A 17,588-nucleotide genomic window follows, 5' to 3' on the forward strand; every position below is an offset into this window, starting at 1 on the left:
ATCCTAGATAACACGGTGAGGAAGTCCTGCAGTTCATCTAAACAAAGAGCACTTAGACTAGAACAGACGCAACTACGTTAATCCTACCATAAAATAATAAGACACGGTATGACCTCTCATGCTCCCAAAGTGCTGTCTAATACACACAAAGTTTGCAGACTATCAAGGATCAAAACCTCTACCAATCTACAACTAATTACAAAACTCTAAGCATATATAAGTAAATATTTCTAAGCATAAATGACAATCAACAATACAAATCTAACATTTCCCCCCTTTTTGACCTTTATGCCTGAAAAGTTCCCAGGTATGAATACGTCATGTCTGACAGTTTCAATGCAAACCTTTTTATACTCAGCATATGTCAAATCACCCTAAATTACTGAAAGGTACACAGTTTAATAAATGTATTAGCAGTTACCCCATTCATTGAGCTCATCTCATGGCAAACTGCATCTTACGAGCAAACAAAGAAATTGTTAATTTAATAGTGAAAATAAAAAAGTAACATTTTCAAAAACATCTCAGCTTGGTAATGCTTCCTCCAGGTGTGCACATCACATGTCTCTCTGCAGAGTGGTTTGAGTTCTGCAGGGCGTCATGAATGTCTCTTCCAGTTGTTTCCATCGTTGTCCATTGGACCAGAGTCCAAATGTATGTAGAATAGACATTCAAACATACCAGTTGGTTTTGTTGTTTGTCAACATGGTTCTCAGCTATTTCCAAAGCTGCAGACCTCTCAGCACTCTAGTTTTATGGCCTCCCATTACCTCACTTCAGGCCTTCGTCCTGTGAGGGGGATATTTATGACTCCTTCATTGTCCATACTCTGCAGAAAACACCTCTGTGGAAAGGGTGCAGGGTTGTCTTACTGCTATTATGATCCCAGCAGCCTTCAGAGTGTCATCGTATGCACAGTACAGTGGCACAGCGTTAGGTGATGTTCATAGGAAACTGCTGTTATCACCACCATAGCTTCTGGTTCCTGTGCTTTTCACAGAATCATGATGTCATCCTCGAACTCCTTCTACGCTGTCGATGGAGCTTGGCACGCTCCTCATCCCCTGAGTGTTTATGTTCCAACGCTGCTGAAGGTTTAAGGCAGAGCACGTCGTACACCTTAGTCGTCTTCCTCAGCGTCAATATTGAATCTTTCATTGTATTTAAAATCTTGCTGTGGGAAGTCTCCTCTTGATTTCCTGGAAGCTTAGTAGCACAGCTCTCTGTGTGATGTCTGCTGTGCTGAAGATGATCTCTGATCCTCCTGAAGCCTCTCTCCCATCTTGTGGACGATCCTCTCCTCTATTTTGCAGGCAGTTTCATGGTCCTTGCTGTGGCTCCAAGGTCTGATTTCATGATGGGCCCCAATCAGCTTGATCTTTGACCTCAACCACTGCCTGGTCCTGTCAGCTATGCGCTTCTCACTGGGCCTCTGAAGATTTCTCAGGAGATTACTGCTGCACCTGTATTTCCTTGCTAGGAAGACAAACTATTTGGAGAGTATGTCAACAATCATCAAACCACATTCTTTAGTTCAGTGAACTTCACTTATAGGCCATCAAAGCCTCATCTGAACATGGGTGCACCACTTGCATAGGTTTAATATTTGTAAATAAAACGGCTAATCACACAAATCACTGCAACAATAATAAAAAACATTGTTTAATGTTAATCCTTGGACCCCTCCTCTTGACGCATGGACACACCCATGCGTCAACTCACCAAACCTGGATTCCAGTCTTAAAGAAAAAGATTAGCTAGATCATATCCCAGGCAACATCAGGGCATCTCCTCCCCTGGAGCAGCACCACCCTGGACCTATAATCCTGCAATGAAAATGTTAGTGTGCTTTGCATATTAAGTTTGCTTAACACCTGGCTCTCCCAGGAGCCTGCATACACACCATCATGGCCTGGAAAACAAAATCTGGAAGTAAAATCAAACTCCATACCTGTAAACAATTGTATCATAAGGACAAGAAGCATTCAACATCAGCAAGACAAGTGTCATGTGCAGGTTTTCTCAAATCAGTAAACTACAATTATTTTCATAAGTCGCCTCAGACATGGATCATCCCATGTACTCAGGCAACATTAATGTAATCGGTGACTGCTCTCAAGCAAAGTCACTCCACTTATATATTACTATGGGCTCAAAAGTGGCCAGCTAATGAGCCCATATCAAACTATCCCAGAAACACTGTATCTCTTATTTGTTTTACTCATGTCACTTGTCCGTTTCAGCTGAATCTTCCACAGCATTCTCAAAGAAACTAACATTAGCAATACACATTGACTGTAGTCAGACAGAGGTCAGACACAGGTCAACAGGTCCCAGAGGTGCCATAAAAAGACCATAAAGTTAGCCATCTATAGCTGTGGAAAGAAGTAACACCAGTTCTCAACACAGGAAATTTCACACAGGTTATTCACATTATCAAAGTAACCTTCACATTTTCCCATCAACACAACGCAACAGCATCACCACTCATAACCTGTAAACACAGTTTTCCTCACACATAAACCCAGAAATCCTGTAGTAGGAAAAAACATCAACCAGTTGTCCTGGTATAAATCGCATCATCAATTCACATGAAGAACTGGCATGCTGTAAGAAAAGAAAATGCAAATATTAGCGCTTGCGCAGGCGTATGCATACTTTGTCACAGATATCTCTGTGAACAACTCAAGCCTATGAATAACACACCTGATAAATGCACAGACACAGAAAATGGCATTTAAAAGGTTAAATCATCATGCAACCTCGAGTGTTGCTGTCATCTTTCTGCTCCTGTAAAAGGAAACACATGGGTTCATCTGCACCTTTGTCAGGTGGGGGTTAGCTTCACACAATCATGTTCAGTCAGTCAGTCAGATATTTTAAAATTCTTACTCATTCACTCAGTGGTTCCTTCTTTTGCTAATTGTGGAAATTATCATCGCATTCGTTTCCACGCTCAGCAAAACGACGTTATTTCAAAAAGAAAAATAATTTAGACTGGATTTCCTCGTTGAATCCTTTTTGGGGGGGACTCTCATTTCCTAATTGTCCCAAATAAGTGGCTTTCTCCTGAACCCATTTTAAATGTGGAGAAACTCACTTGCAACAATTTTCTTGACGACGTGTAACGCTTTCAATTCCCGACTTGCAGATCTGCTCAAAGAAAAGAAAATTCACAAGCAAAAATCAGTGCTTGTTCAAAAATGAAAAATAAAAAAATAACAGAGATTATCAAACCAAACTCTCAGTGCACTGTGAAAGTATCAAAATAAAAAGGCCTTGTTAAGTCATGACACAAACTCCTCATCATCTTCACAACAGGAGAAGAATCATCAGCTAGATTCACTCCAAACCAACCATCAACTGCACAACACACAACATAACCCTAATGTCATATTAGCTATGAGTTTAATTACCAGGTCTGTGCTCTTCACTCATTTAGGCCACAGATCTATTTTATTCAATTTCCCTTTTCCCTTCATCATAAAACATGTGACATGCTGTCATGCACTTCACAAAACAGTCTGTTCTGACGTATTCAGAGTTGTGTATCTAAATACAGGATTCACTCGCACATCAAAACAGGAAACTCAGTGTTTTAGAGTCTCCACTCAACACACAACAACTCCAACACATCTCATTCACTCGTACTAGAATTCAGTCACCTTTCATTAATCTAAAACTGATCAACTAATTTGCATATCAGCTATTAACCCACCAAGTTGACAGGACGACAGAAAAGCATGTTCAAAATAGTATCACAAAAGACAATTTCCCTCATACAGTAAATTACATGTGCTGCCTCAATCAAGCAGGAAGCTTCTCCCAATTTACCATTTTAACAACTAAATTTATTGTCTGATCACTGGTTGGTCAAACCAGGATCTTTTTTCCCACAAAAGTTAAACTGTTGTCCTGCAACTTGGAGAGTCAATTTTTTTCTTTAGGATAAATTCAGTATTTAATAACAAGTGTCTGCTAAATTGACACTATTTTAACACTGATGAAAGATAACAAGCTAATTTTCATTGCATGGGTTTGTGTTATTAGGCTGGTCTAATGCATGTCTGTGGAGCTGCATCTCCAGCAGAGCATGTTCTTAAAGCTGCCTTTCCTACACACTTCTCTGCTATTATTTAATCATTTCTTAACTAATGTGCTATGAGTCTTCATGAGTCATTTTGTGTTTGGAATTGTTAGTAGGGTTAATGCATGTTCTGCTTGTGTGTGTGTGATTTTGTATATGTTTCTATTTTCGCAATGTTTCAGACTCCGTCTCAATTTTCCAACTTAAGCAGTCAGTTTTCTTTTCCCCAGGTTTGCTAACCCAAATTTTGATTTCCCACATTAAATAATTCCTATGTGTTCTCACCTAGTCTTCTCACTCTGTTGTCCTCTCACTCTTTTGTCCTCTCCCACTTCAACAGTCCCGGCAGTTCTCCTTCAGCTTTGTCCTGTCTAGTAGCTGAAGTGCTGCTGCTGCCTTCTTGGGCGACTTCTTAGCAGCTGCTGCCGGTTTCTTGGCTTTGGCCGCGGCGGGCTTCTTGGCTTTGCTCTCAGTAGCCTTGTTCATCTTGAAGGATCCGGAGGTCCTGGTGCCCTTCGCCACCAGGCTCTTGATGGCGGTCTTGACACGGGCCTTGTTCTTGTCCACATCGTAGCCTCCGGCAGCCAGAGCCTTCTTGAGAGCGGCCACAGACAGGCCGTTGCGCTCCTTGGAAGCGGCCACGGCTTTCACAATCAGCTCGCCCACGCTGAGGCCGACCTTCTTGGGCTTGGAAGTCATCATCTTCTTCTTCTTGGCCTGAACCTCGGCGCAGGGCGCAGGGCGTGTTTATGATGGAGCCTTTCCCACCACAGCGCTGGCACGTTGAACGCATCATGAAGGGTCCATTTCTTTCATGTCGCTAGCCGCATGTGGCTTGCCCGAGTCACTCAGTCCTTTTTGAGCATTTCAACATGCTGCCGCCGCAGACCCTGGACTCAGATCCAGCAAGTTTAGCGCGCTGATCTCCAAAAAAGTCCCGAAGGCCAGAAAGACGTCAAATAAGTGTCTCGTGCTGAGAACTCAAACAAAAACTCCTCTTCACGCTGCCATCTTGCTCGCCCCTCCGTGAAATTCAACCAATCAGACAGGAAGATGGGTTTGCTTTCTTCTTCTGCTGCTGTTTATCCACATTGCTGCTGCTTTGCTGGGACTTTTTGTGCTCAGGACTTGCTGCTGTCTCTTTATCATGTTATTGCTTTGGAGCTGCATTCCTTATCTTCAGGGAGGAGTGAGCTCGCTTGTGAGGTTGAGAAACACATGGCACTGTAAATAAGTCAGCCAGAAACTTGGCCTGCATGTTTCCAATGATGTTAAACTATAACTTTCTTCCGATCCGCTGCATGTGGAAAATTGATTCAGGTCTGCTTTTCACCTGAAAGTGACAAACTAAGACATTTCATTATTATCATCACTGCTTAATCAACACACATCTCTCTCTCTCTGTTTTTGTGAACAGTCTTTTCTTAAAAGCAGAAAATGAAATTGTAGTTGTTTTTGGCTGATCAACACAAAACCTTTTTCCTATGATTTTTCTTTTTCACTCTTTTTTTTTTTTTTCCGTTACAATAGCTGGTGACCTGCAGAATCACCGCTCTCACTCACAATCAAAGGCAATTACTTTTACACAGCGCACAAAAACACTGTGATGTCAGACACATTCACACTCACTTTTTCATCTGCATAAATAAACCATATGGCTGGAGATATGTGCCATGGTGATCCATAAGCATGATCACCAGTTTATTTAATTATTTTTAATCCAACAAAACAAATAAACAAAAACATGATGCTGATGCTACACACACACACACGAGTCAAGGTGCAGAAAAACTGCTCATGGAAACGCTGCACACTCTCTGTTTCCCTCTCTTTGAGTAGTTCTCAGACAGCTCTTGATCTGATAATGTGTAGCTTGCTCATCAGCTCAAAAAACAAAAACAAAACTGCAACGCGACATCACACAGTAGTTGCATGCTCTGCCCACAGTGGCAAAGTCTTACACTTACATATTCAACACAGCTTCTCCATCATGTATTTTTAGATGTTTCATACAGGGTTGAGCACATTAGTTGTTTTCACAGATGTGCTCTATATCTCAACAATGGCTCATAACAAGACGACCGTCTTCCACACAGGTCAAGTGCCTCTATGCACTTCATTAGTTTAAATATTTACCTATATCACTTCACCTCACATGTCATTGTACTGAATTTAAGCAACCACAAGTTTAATGTAGGTTACTTTTAACAACTATCCACCTCAATGGTTTGGCACACAGGCTGTTAACATTTTGTGTCAGGAAGGGGTGGGGGGAAAGCCACCCACCAGAGCACAGCTGCTGATGTGGGCTGGCCTTTTCCACACACTCTTCAAGGCTGGTGTGTTTTCTGAAAACTTCTAACATTTGAATCTCTTCCATTTATAAGCCTGCGATTAACCGCACGGCTCAGGTCCGCGTGAAACCCGCGCGACCGCATTCGCGTGCACCCGCGCAGCTGTGGAGCCTTCGCTCTCTCTCTTTTATACATAAATACTTTGTGCTGCCAGGAGCAAAGTCCAGCACAAACGTCTTTCTCCCTCTAACTCACTCTTGGTTGCTTAGAAACCCATGATAACAACAACAGTCGGTGTTACAGACCACGTGTTCTGCTCCGCACACACTCACACAACAACAACAACAAAAACGACGACGACGACAACAATGACAACAACACAAAATAGGCCTACTCCGGACTCACACCGGACCGCTCGGGACCCTGACCCAGTTGTGGGACGCTCACCCACTCGCGCGACAAAACCCAATGAAGGGACGCTCGGGACACACACCCAGGGCGATTTCAAAACCGGACACTCACCGGACGCTTGGGACCCTTGGGCGATTTAACCAAAACTTCTTTTTCGGGACACTAACCCAGTTATCGCTCCACAAAGCAGCGAACTTCTCAACGCCTCACAAAATGGCGGAGACTGCACAACGACACGGTTATAGAGTCGGCCTCTTTAAACTTACTTGGCGTTGCTTAGCGTGTAATATCAGCCTGAATCCCGCCGATCGCCATTCATCGAGGAGAAAGACAGACAGCGAATCCACAGGAACTTCCTGGCTGACGTCAGTCTTTCAGCGTGCCTCCCCCCCCTCGGTGAATGCGATCCCAGGGAGCCGGCATCGAAGGACCAATTAATGTTAGGTTTGTAGCTTGAACCTATTCGCTGGAACGTTAAGACAATATAATTACACTGCTAAGCAAGACACAAGTAGGCAAACTTCTTCATGTTACTCGTGCACGGGAGAGAACCGGACAACCGCTTGACTCCAGTTGGTCTCGTCCGTTCTCCCGTATCACTGTCCTTTTATTGAGGTTACATGAATATGCATAGGTTCATTAACATACGACGTCTACATACAAACAAAGAGTACCTTGCCTGTGTGTGTGTGTGTGTGTGTGTGTGTGTGTGTGTGTGTGTGTGTGTGTGTGTGTGTGTGGGGACTGCTGATCAAAGGGTCAAACATTCTTGGTCAGGAAGAGGGTAGCCTCCCCCTCACCCTAGATGGTTCATCCTAGATAACACGGTGAGGAAGTCCTGCAGTTCATCTAAACAAAGAGCACTTAGACTAGAACAGACGCAACTACGTTAATCCTACCATAAAATAATAAGACACGGTATGACCTCTCATGCTCCCAAAGTGCTGTCTAATACACACAAAGTTTGCAGACTATCAAGGATCAAAACCTCTACCAATCTACAACTAATTACAAAACTCTAAGCATATATAAGTAAATATTTCTAAGCATAAATGACAATCAACAATACAAATCTAACACTAACTAAAAAGTAAGTGAGATTGTGAGTGGTGTACAGGTGAAAAGAAGGTGTAATCCCAGAGAGTGGGGGGATGTGAACGCCAAGCATCACAAAGACCAAAATCACTCATGTATTGTTTAAGACTGTGTGTTGAATACCAGTTCCTTTGACTCACTGCTGTACTGATCCTGTCAATTTTTGGATTAAATACAAATTTGAAATCTGCTCCTACTACCAGCGTGGTATCAAAGAGATCGAAATGTGAAGAAAAGAAGGTATTAATGCAAGTATAATTCCTGTAAAATGAAATAAAGTAATAAATAAAGTAAAATAAATAAAGTCACCTCTTCATCTGAGCCACCAGTCTGTTCAGAGGACACTGTGTGAATCAGGTGAAGGATGGTCTCTACATGCATGGTTCCACCACCACTGTGAAGCATCGAGGAGGAGGTGTGATGGTGTGGGGGGGCTTTGATGGTGACACTGTTGGGGAATTATTCAAAACTGAAGGGACACTGAACCAGCATGGCTACCACAGCCTCCTGCAGCGACATGCCATCCCATCCAGATTGCATTTAGTTGGATTCATTTGTTTTTCAACAGCACAATGACCCCAAACACCTCCAGGCTGTGTGAGGGCTCTGTGACCAAGAAGGAGAGTGATGGAGTGCTGCGCCAGATGGCGCAAATACAGTTGGAAAGTTAATTGACATCCTCTCTGTAAAATTTCTCACCACTCCTCCCCTGCAGCCGAGCCAGAGACCACACCTCTGCCACACACCCCCACCGCCCGACTGAGGTTGGGGAGCCATCCGGCCGAACCTACTCCCCCCCGCCCAGAGCGAGAGAGGAAATCGGCCACAGCTATCTGCGCCCCCAGCCTATGGACCACCTTGAATTTAAAGGGCTGCAAAGCCAGATAACACCAGGTGATCCTGGCATTGGTATCCTTCATGCGGTGGAGCCACTGTAGCGGGGCATGGTCCGAGCAGAGGGTGAAGGAGCACCCCAGGAGGTAATGGCGAAGGGAGTCGACCGCCTACCGGATAGCCAGGCATTCCTTCTCTATGGTGCTGTACCACCTTTCACACTCCGTCGGCTTCCGGCTGATGTAAAGAATGGGCCGGTCGACCCCCCTTACCAGCTGCGACAAAACGGCCCTCTGTTCAAGGCGTCAGTCTGCAGAACAAAAGGGAGGGCAAAGTTAGGAGTCTGGAGCAGCGGCTCCGCACAGAGAGCTTTTTTTACCTGCACAAACAACATCTGGCACGGCCCCCGTCCACTGGACCAGATCTGGAGCACCCTTCCGGGTGAGCTTGGTCAAGGGGCTGGTCAGCTCCGCAAACCCGGGCACAAAACGGCGGTAGTAACCTGCCAACCCCATGAACCATCTCACCTCCTTTTTAGTCTTGGGGCGGGCGGGGGCAGGATGCGATAGCTGCCATCTTCTCCACCTGTGGATGCACCTGCCCGAACAAACAGGCCATGCCCAACCGGTCCAGGAGCTCGTCGACCCGGGCCATGGGATAAGCATCAAAGCGTGACACTTCATTCACCTTGCGATAGTCGACACAGTCACCACAAGAACTACGGGGCTACACTAGACGCTGTGCGACTCTTCTATCACTCCCATTTTCAGCATTTTGGCCAATTTACTGAAATGCTGAGCACAAACAATTTGCGGTTTTTGCTCAGGAAGCCTGTAGGGCCGTGAACGCACCGTCATGCCAGGCTGCATTTCAAAATGATGCTCAATGAGAGACGTTCGGCCTGGAGCAAATTCTCCCGTGACAACCTCCTCAAACTGTGGAGTTTTGCTCTCAGGTCCAACACGTACTGAATCTCATTCTTTTTTTTTTAAACAACGTCTTTTTTATTAAGAGGTTTCCTTTTGTACACATAAGCATCAACATATATATTATACATATAGACAGAAAGAAAAGAGAAGGATTACAGATGATCTGTACATTGAGGTTAAGTAGTACATTTAAGCTGTGAAATGAGTCCAAAAATGTATCTTCGGCTGTGAAATAAAAGAAAGAAAAAAAAAAAGGAAAAAGGGAAAGAAAGAGAAAAAAAAATAATATAAACAAATGTATAATATATCCCAAAGTAACATAATCCCTGCAAAACAATCCCATTCATTCCCACCCAGGTCACTGCCTGCACCCGCACACTGTATTTCCACACCTGACTTAAGAGTTCGCTGAAAAATTCTTATAGATTTTGAAAAGCATCAAGAAAGGGTCCCCACATGTCTTGAAATTTCCCAGTGGAGTTCTGAAGTGAGTGTCTTATCTTTTCCAGTTTTAGACAGGCCATGAGGTCATATAACCACTGTTTGTGAGTGGGAGGGGCAGCGTCCCGCCACCTCAGTAGGATTGCCCTTCTGGCCAACAGGGAACAGAATGATAATGCCTGTTTTTTAGAGGCCGGTAGAAGCACCTCATTCCCACTGATGCCAAACAGAGCAAGAAGGGGGCCGGGGGCCAGCGTCACACTGAGAATTCCGGACAGGGTACGAAAAACCTCTGACCAGAACTGAGTGAGATTGGGACAAGGCCAGTACATGTGGACCAGTGAGGCTTCAGCAGTTTTGCATCTGTCACAGTATGGAGTGATTTCAGGGTAGATACGGGATAATCTGGATTTTGAGAAATGGGCTCTATGCACCACTTTGAACTGGATTAAACAATGGCGGGCACATAGTGATGTAGTGTTGACATGTTTGAGTATAGAGGCCCATGTTTCATCAGAGATTGTCATGTTTAAGTCCTCTTCCCACAGTGTCTTGAGCTTGGATGAAGAGGTATGTGTCAAATTTAACATTTTATTGTAAAGCAAGGAAATCAGCCCTCTATTGGTTGGATTGAGTTGTAGAATAGTTTCTAGTAGTGTAGGCTCTGGTGGAGGGCTTGAGCCTGAAATCTGGGAACAAATAAAGTGCCTGACTTGCAAGTATCTGAAAAAGTGTGATGGTGGAAGAATATATTTATTAGCAAGTTGTTCAAATGATGCTAGTTTGTTGGCTATGAATAGGTCCTTAAAGCAAGTTATTCCACTTCTGTGCCATTCCGCAAACCCACTGTCCTGGGTAGAAGGTTTAAAGAAATGGTTAGATGCAATGGGGCTGAGGAGGGAGAAGTCACAAAGTTTAAAATATTTCCTAAACTGGCCCCATATTTTTAATGAGTGCACCACTACAGGGTTGGGAATGAAGTTGAATGAAGAGGATGGGAGTGGAGAACAAAGTGCAGCTGGTAAGGATATACTGTTGTCACTATGCAATTCCATAGTGACCCAGTCAGGACAACCACTTCGATTATGGTAAAAATACCAAAACACCAAACATCGTATGTTAGCAGCCCAATAATAAAAACGAAAGTTGGGAAGTGCAAACCCACCCTCAATTTTAGATTTTTGAAGATGCATCTTATTGAGCCTTGGGCGTTTACCCTGCCATAGATAAGATGAGATGACAGAGTCCAGCTTATTGAAAAAAGTGTTGGGAATGAAAATGGGTATGGCCTGGAAAAGGTATAGAAATTTGGGTAGAATGGTCATTTTAATTGAATTGATACGTCCTACCAGAGACATAGAGAGTGGTGTCCAGTGGGTAAGGGACCGCTTCACTTGGTTCAGCAAAGCACTCACATTTTCTGTGAAAAGGTTTTTATGTTTTTTTGTCACTGTGATTCCCAAATATGTAATTTTTGTCATTTCAACTCTGAAGGGCAAGCAGGTGAAGTCTAACATACTGGCTTTGCTACTCAGCGGGAAGAGCTCACTTTTATTAAGGTTCAGTTTATACCCTGAAATCTGACCAAATTGACTAAGCAGATTCAATGCAGATGGTAGTGAGGCTAAGGGCTTAGAAATAAAGAGCAGGAGATCATCTGCATAGAGCGAGACCTTATGTTCTGTATTGTTTCTCCAAATGCCGTGTACCTCTTTGCAACTGCGGAACGCAATGGCAAGGGGTTCTATGGCCAGATCAAAAAGCAGGGGGCTGAGAGGACATCCCTGGCGTGTGCCTCTGTGAAGTTTGAAGGGTTTTGACAATTGGAGGTTAGTTCGTATTGTAGCAGATGGTTGAGAATAGAGTAATTTGATCCATGAAGTAAATTTCGCTCCAAAGCCAAATCTATCAAGGACTGCAAAGAGATAATCAAACTCAACTCGATCAAAGGCCTTTTCAGCGTCAAGCGAGACCACACATTCATCAGAGTCTGTAGAGCTGGAGTAGACTATGTTAAATAGCCTCCTTATGTTAAAATATGAATGACGACCTTTAATGAAGCCTGTCTGGTCTTTCGAAATAATTTTTGGAAGAACTATTTCTAGTCTACGGGCAAGTATCTTGGCTAATATTTTAGCGTCTGTGTTCAGTAGAGAAATGGGTCTATAGGAGGCACATTCCAACGGATCTTTTCCTTTCTTTTTAATAAGTGTAATACAGGCTTCATAGAATGATCGAGGAAGAGATCCTTGTTCCTTGCAGTCCGTGAGGGTTGCACTAAGCTGCGTGGACAGTAATGAAGAGAAGTGTTTGAAAAATTCTGGCGGAAAGCCATCTGGACCTGGACACTTACCAGAAGGAAACTTCTAACTGGGAGATGGGTTCATCCAGCCTTGTTTTAAGTTCTGGTGGAATTTCAGGACTGTCAAGTTTAGCTAAAAACTCATTAATTGCATTACAGTCAGTTTGGGACTCTGAGGTGTAAAGCTGTGAGTAAAAATCCCTGAACACTTCATTGATTTTTTCATGATCTGTGACTATGTTGCCATCTTGTTGTCGAATTTTAAGAATACTTTGCCTTGCCCGAGAACCTTTTAGAAGGCTCGCCAGTAATTTATCAGGTTTGTCACCATGCATATAAAATTTGGATTTGTCATGTAAGAGTAAACGTTCAGTCGAGTACGTTGTGAGTAGGTCAAGTCTTGTTTTAAGTTCTACACGCTTTTTAAATATTTCATGACTCTGTTTGAGAGCATACTGTTCATCAGTCTCCTTAATTTGTTGCATTAACTTGTTCCTTTCAAGGGTGGACTGTTTTTTGATTCTTGCCGAATAAGCAATAATCTGGCCTCTGATATACGCCTTAAAGGCATCCCATACGACAAGGCTGGAAGTCTCTGGGGAAGAGTTGGTGGCAAAGTAAAAGCGTATCTCATCCTGGATAAACTTTACAAAATTTTCATCCGACAAGAGGGTCGAGTTGAAACGCCATTGTGCAGCTTTAACAGGAGGATGTGGAAGAGACAGAGACAAAGTAAGAGGGGCGTGATCTGAAATAACTATGCTATGGTAGGCACAGGAGTGGACCTGCTGCAGACAATTAGTGTCAATGATAAAGTAATCAATTCTTGAATATGTATGGTGCACATGTGAAAAATAGGAGTAATCTCTTTTATGAGGATTTAGAGTACGCCAAACATCACACACTCCATATTCTGATAGAAAGGCATGAATGACAGATGCAGATTTGCTTAAAACATTGCTCTTAGTGGATGAGCGATCCAGGGCTGGGTCTAACCAGCAGTTAAAGTCACCCCCCAGAAAAAGAGAGTAGACATTTAAGTCAGGCAAAGAGGAGAATAGTTGTTTAAAGAAATTCTCGTCATCTGTATTAGGAGCATACACATTTACTAGAGCAACAAGACTGTTATACAGTTTCCCACTGACTATGACATATCTACCATATTTGTCTGCTATGACATTGTGGGCCTCAAAGGGAATGTTCTGCCTGACCAATATAGAGACCCCACGTGCCCTAGCTTGGAAAAGTGAGTGAAAACACTGGCCCCTCCAACGGGAGAAGAGACGGACATTATCAGAGGCCCTGACGTGGGTCTCCTGCAGGAAAGCCACGTCAGTGTTATGGTGTTTAACATGTGACCAAACCCTCCTTCTCTTGACTGGATGATTTAGACCTTTAACATTCCAGCTTAGAAAGTTCAATTGCAGACTCATCTGATTTGTAGAGCAAAGAAACTATGCACACTGGCCTTAGATGATAAGAACAGAATAACTTTACAGTGGGTGGAAATTAGTTCAGAACAGGTTAAAAAAAAGAACAGTGTATGAGGTTCAAAGCAGTGACTCTTACCCTCCCCAAGCCCTCCCCACAACAGAAAATGGCTGCTAAAAAAAAGAACAAGAACAAGCAGCGAGCTCTTCAAACTTAACATATTTAGAGTGTTACTCCTCCTGTCTATGATACCAATAACCTAGGTATTGAAGCAGTTGAACCACTGCTCCGGTGGCCATAGCATAGTAAGCTGAAACCCCGTATAATACTGTTAAGTTTCGAAACTGTATCAGCCACCAAGTCCAAATGTAATTGCTGGAGTGTTTCAAAGCAGAGTCCAAGTATGTAAACAAACAACCAAACACAAAAAGATGATGTAGTTCAATAAGTACTACCGGTATAACTGAATTATTGAATAAGAACAGACAGAAGGCTACGAGTAGATAACAAAACTCCCCGTCTCCGTGCAACAGGTATTACGTCATTAGCCAACGGGTAGAAGTCAATGAGGTTGTCTCCTTATTTAACAAAGAAAACAAAATAAGATTATCGAGTTAAATTAAAGTAATAATCAGCATTTCAGTGCTATAGCACTCAGACTACATCGCTACACTCGGAGGGGAGAAGCAACGTCTTACGTGGATCCCGACTGCGCCTCCATACCTATATGGAATGTTTGGTACCTGCATTTGGTGCCATTGTTTTATCAGTAATAATTCTTCACGGGGCTTCCGGAGCCTTTGGGAGCCTCTCAATGTACTGTTGAGCCTGGTCCACGGAGCTGAAAAACTTTCTGGCGCCGCTGGCCTGCGTTATGCGAAGCCGTGCTGGGAAGAGGAGAGCTGGCCTCAGGCCTCGCCCGTAGAGCTCCGACATAATGTCCTTGTACTGCGCCCGCTGATTGAGGACCTCGGGGCTGTAGTCTTCCACAATTCGGATAGGCACGCCTCGGTAGTCGAATTTCCCTCTCCTCCTAGCTTCTCGGATGATGAGGTCCTTGATCTGGTATCGGTGCAGGCGGATGATCACCGGGCGAGGTGGGCGTCCCACGGGCGGCTTCGCTGCGAGGGAGCGGTGCGCTCTATCGAGCTCCGGTGGAGACTGAAGTATTTCTTTGCCCAATAACTCACAGAGAAGGTTGGAAAAGAAGTGAGTGGGGCGCCCACTTTCAGTGTCTTCAGGCAGTCCAAGGACGCGGATGTTCTGACGCCTGCTACGGCTCTCCAGGTCAGTGACTTTGTTCTTTAGCTGGTTGTTGTCTTCGCGAAGAGCGGCACACGTGTTTTCAAGGTCAGCGACACGTTGGCTCAGGTCTTCAGTTGCAAGCTCCAAGGATGAAACTCTCTCGGCCTGTTCCTCTTGGGCTTGTCGTACCTGGTCCAGTTTCGAATCGAGGGCGTTAAATGAGGTCTTAAATTCAGATGCCAACTCATCTCGGTGCTGCTGGAGCAGCGTGGTGATAGCCTCCAGTGTTAAGCTAGCGTCCTCCTTTTTGTTCGCTTTTGCACTCTTAGCAGCCATTGGAAAGGGTCAAAAGTGTTCAAAACACTAGAAAAGCAGTTACGAGTGTAAGCGACTTAAAGGTGGCAGTTGAAGGGGTGAAACTGGTCAAAGCGGAGTTAAGTTCACCGGAGCAGCTTGTTCCTGCGTCTATTCGGGTCACATGCTGACCGGAAGACCCTGAATCTCATTCTTGGCGGGGCTCGGACCTTCCTCCCAGCTTTCTTTAATCAGGTCGAGCACCCCACGCGGCTTCCTGCCGAACAGTAGTTCAAAGGAAGAAATTCCCGTGGAGGCCTGGGGCACCTCCCGCACTGCAAATAACAGAGGGTCTAACCAGCAATCCCAATTGCGTTCATCCTTGTGAATTAACTTACGAATCATGGACTTTAAAGTCTTGTTCAGACGCTCCACTAGAGGGCGCTGGTCCAAATAGATTTAATGCCCAGTAATTCGTACAGTTCCTGCAGTGTGCGAGACATGAATGAAGTGCCCTGGTCAGTCAGTATCTCTTTCGGGATTCTAACTCAGGAGATGACCTGAAACAGTGCCTGCGCCACACTCTTAGCAGAGATGGTGCGCAGCGGGACTGCTTCCGTGTATCGCGTTGCATAATCCACCAGAACTAATACAAAGTGATAGCCACGTGCACTCCGGTGAAACGGCCCGATGAGGTCCATGCCAATGTGCTCAAACGGGATCTCCATGAGTGGGAGCGGGTGCAAAGGCGCTCTAAGTATGGCCGGCTGATTAACAAGTTGGCAGTCAGGGCAGGACGCACACCAGCGGTGCACATCTGCTTGGATGCTCAGCCAATAAAATCTGGCCGTTATTCCCTTCAGAGTTTTTTCATATCTCATATGCTCTGCCATGGGGTTATAATGAGCCGCCTGAAAAATCATTTCCCGGTGGCTCTGCGGCACCAACAACTGGGTGTGTGTCTCCTCTGTGCAAGTGTCATGACTCACTCGATATAACCTATCTTTCAATAACATGAAGCGCGGCTTCAGGGATCACCATGTGACCATCAATCTCAATCACCTGGTCGAAGGCTGAGCGTAGGGTGTCATCACGAGACTGCTCCAGTGGGAAATCTCCCGTGGGGGGAATTTCCGGAGCCGGCAGGGCCTCCCATGAAGGACCAGCAGTGCCCCAGGACGAACCAAGCTTCGGTGCACGAGGGTCTGCGCACAGCCCCTGCCCACCAAAGCATGGCGTATACCCCCTCGAGTCCTTATGCTATATGTCCCTCCTGGACTGGGAAAGGGTGCTGGGGCACGGGTGACGCGGAACACCTGCCTTACTTCCATCCGAGGACAGTTCCTCTTCAGGCGTCCCGGTTGGCTGCACTTCCAGCATTCCTGCCCCGGCGTCTGTGCCACTCTCCGTGGCTCAGGGGCAGCACTGGTTACCTCCAATCCCTGGGAAGGCACAAAGGAAGTGAATGGGTTAGTGGGGCTCAACACCGGTGCCCACTCTCCCTGTGCAGGCGGAGGTGCCTTGGTGCCGGCACTGGGGCTTGTTTGCTCGGTGTCTGGCTGCCTCCTCCGGGCTCCTCTGCTTTGGCGACGAGATGGTCCTCCACCAGTGTGACCGCGATCTCCAGACTCGCGGGTCGGTGGCACCGGACCCATCTTGTCTTCTCCGCTGGCAGCCACTCCATGAACTGCTCCAGCACCACCTTGTCCACCAGCCGGGGGTCCCTGTCGCCCATCCGGTGCATTGCCACAAATAGTGAAGGGGCCTTCAGCGGCACAGTGGCCCCGAACAGCCGCTCCAGAACCTGAGTCTGCCGGTCCGCTTGCTCCTGCAGCTTTGCCAGGTAGACCCGCTGGGCAGCCGCCTGGTCTTGGCTCATCTTTGCCATCTCCGCCAGGAACGGCAAAGGCTGGGTAGGTGGCGCAGCATGTGGGTCTGACATCCCCACGTTTCCTGGGTTTCGGCACCACTTGTAGAATGCAGTCAACACACACACAGTTTGATGCACAGAGATGTGACGTTTATTTGTGACTTTTTGTGCGACAGTTCACAGTCTGGTCAGCGCCAGTCTCAGCTTTTTCAAGCACCCTTCGCTTGTCTTCTGCCTCAATAAAAAATGGAAAATAAAACTGTCATCAGTCCAAACGCCACCAGCTGTGTTCTCATCTGCCTCCCCTGCACCGCCCCGTTGAGCTCACTGCACCACTCCTCCCCTGCAGCCAAGC

The 17,588-nt window shown here is 45.4% G+C and overlaps 1 protein-coding gene across 1 annotated transcript; it reads right to left on the bottom strand.

Annotated features, from left to right (window-relative positions):
• Window positions 1–272: 272 nt before the first annotated feature.
• LOC308410582 (histone H1-like) lies at window positions 273–7,372 on the bottom strand. Its single transcript, XM_080904001.1, has 2 exons — window positions 2,707–7,372; window positions 273–2,607 (listed from the first exon to the last, which is right to left on the bottom strand). Exon 1 carries the CDS (start codon window positions 4,787–4,789, stop codon window positions 4,421–4,423), a length of 369 nt encoding a protein of 122 aa, XP_080760127.1. The 5' UTR covers window positions 4,790–7,372; the 3' UTR covers window positions 273–2,607; window positions 2,707–4,420.
• Window positions 7,373–17,588: the final 10,216 nt, after the last annotated feature.

The sequence above is a fragment of the Rhamphochromis sp. 'chilingali' genome (assembly GCF_963969265.1).
Source record: "Rhamphochromis sp. 'chilingali' genome assembly, chromosome: 14".
Taxonomy (NCBI): Eukaryota; Metazoa; Chordata; class Actinopteri; order Cichliformes; family Cichlidae; genus Rhamphochromis; species Rhamphochromis sp. 'chilingali'.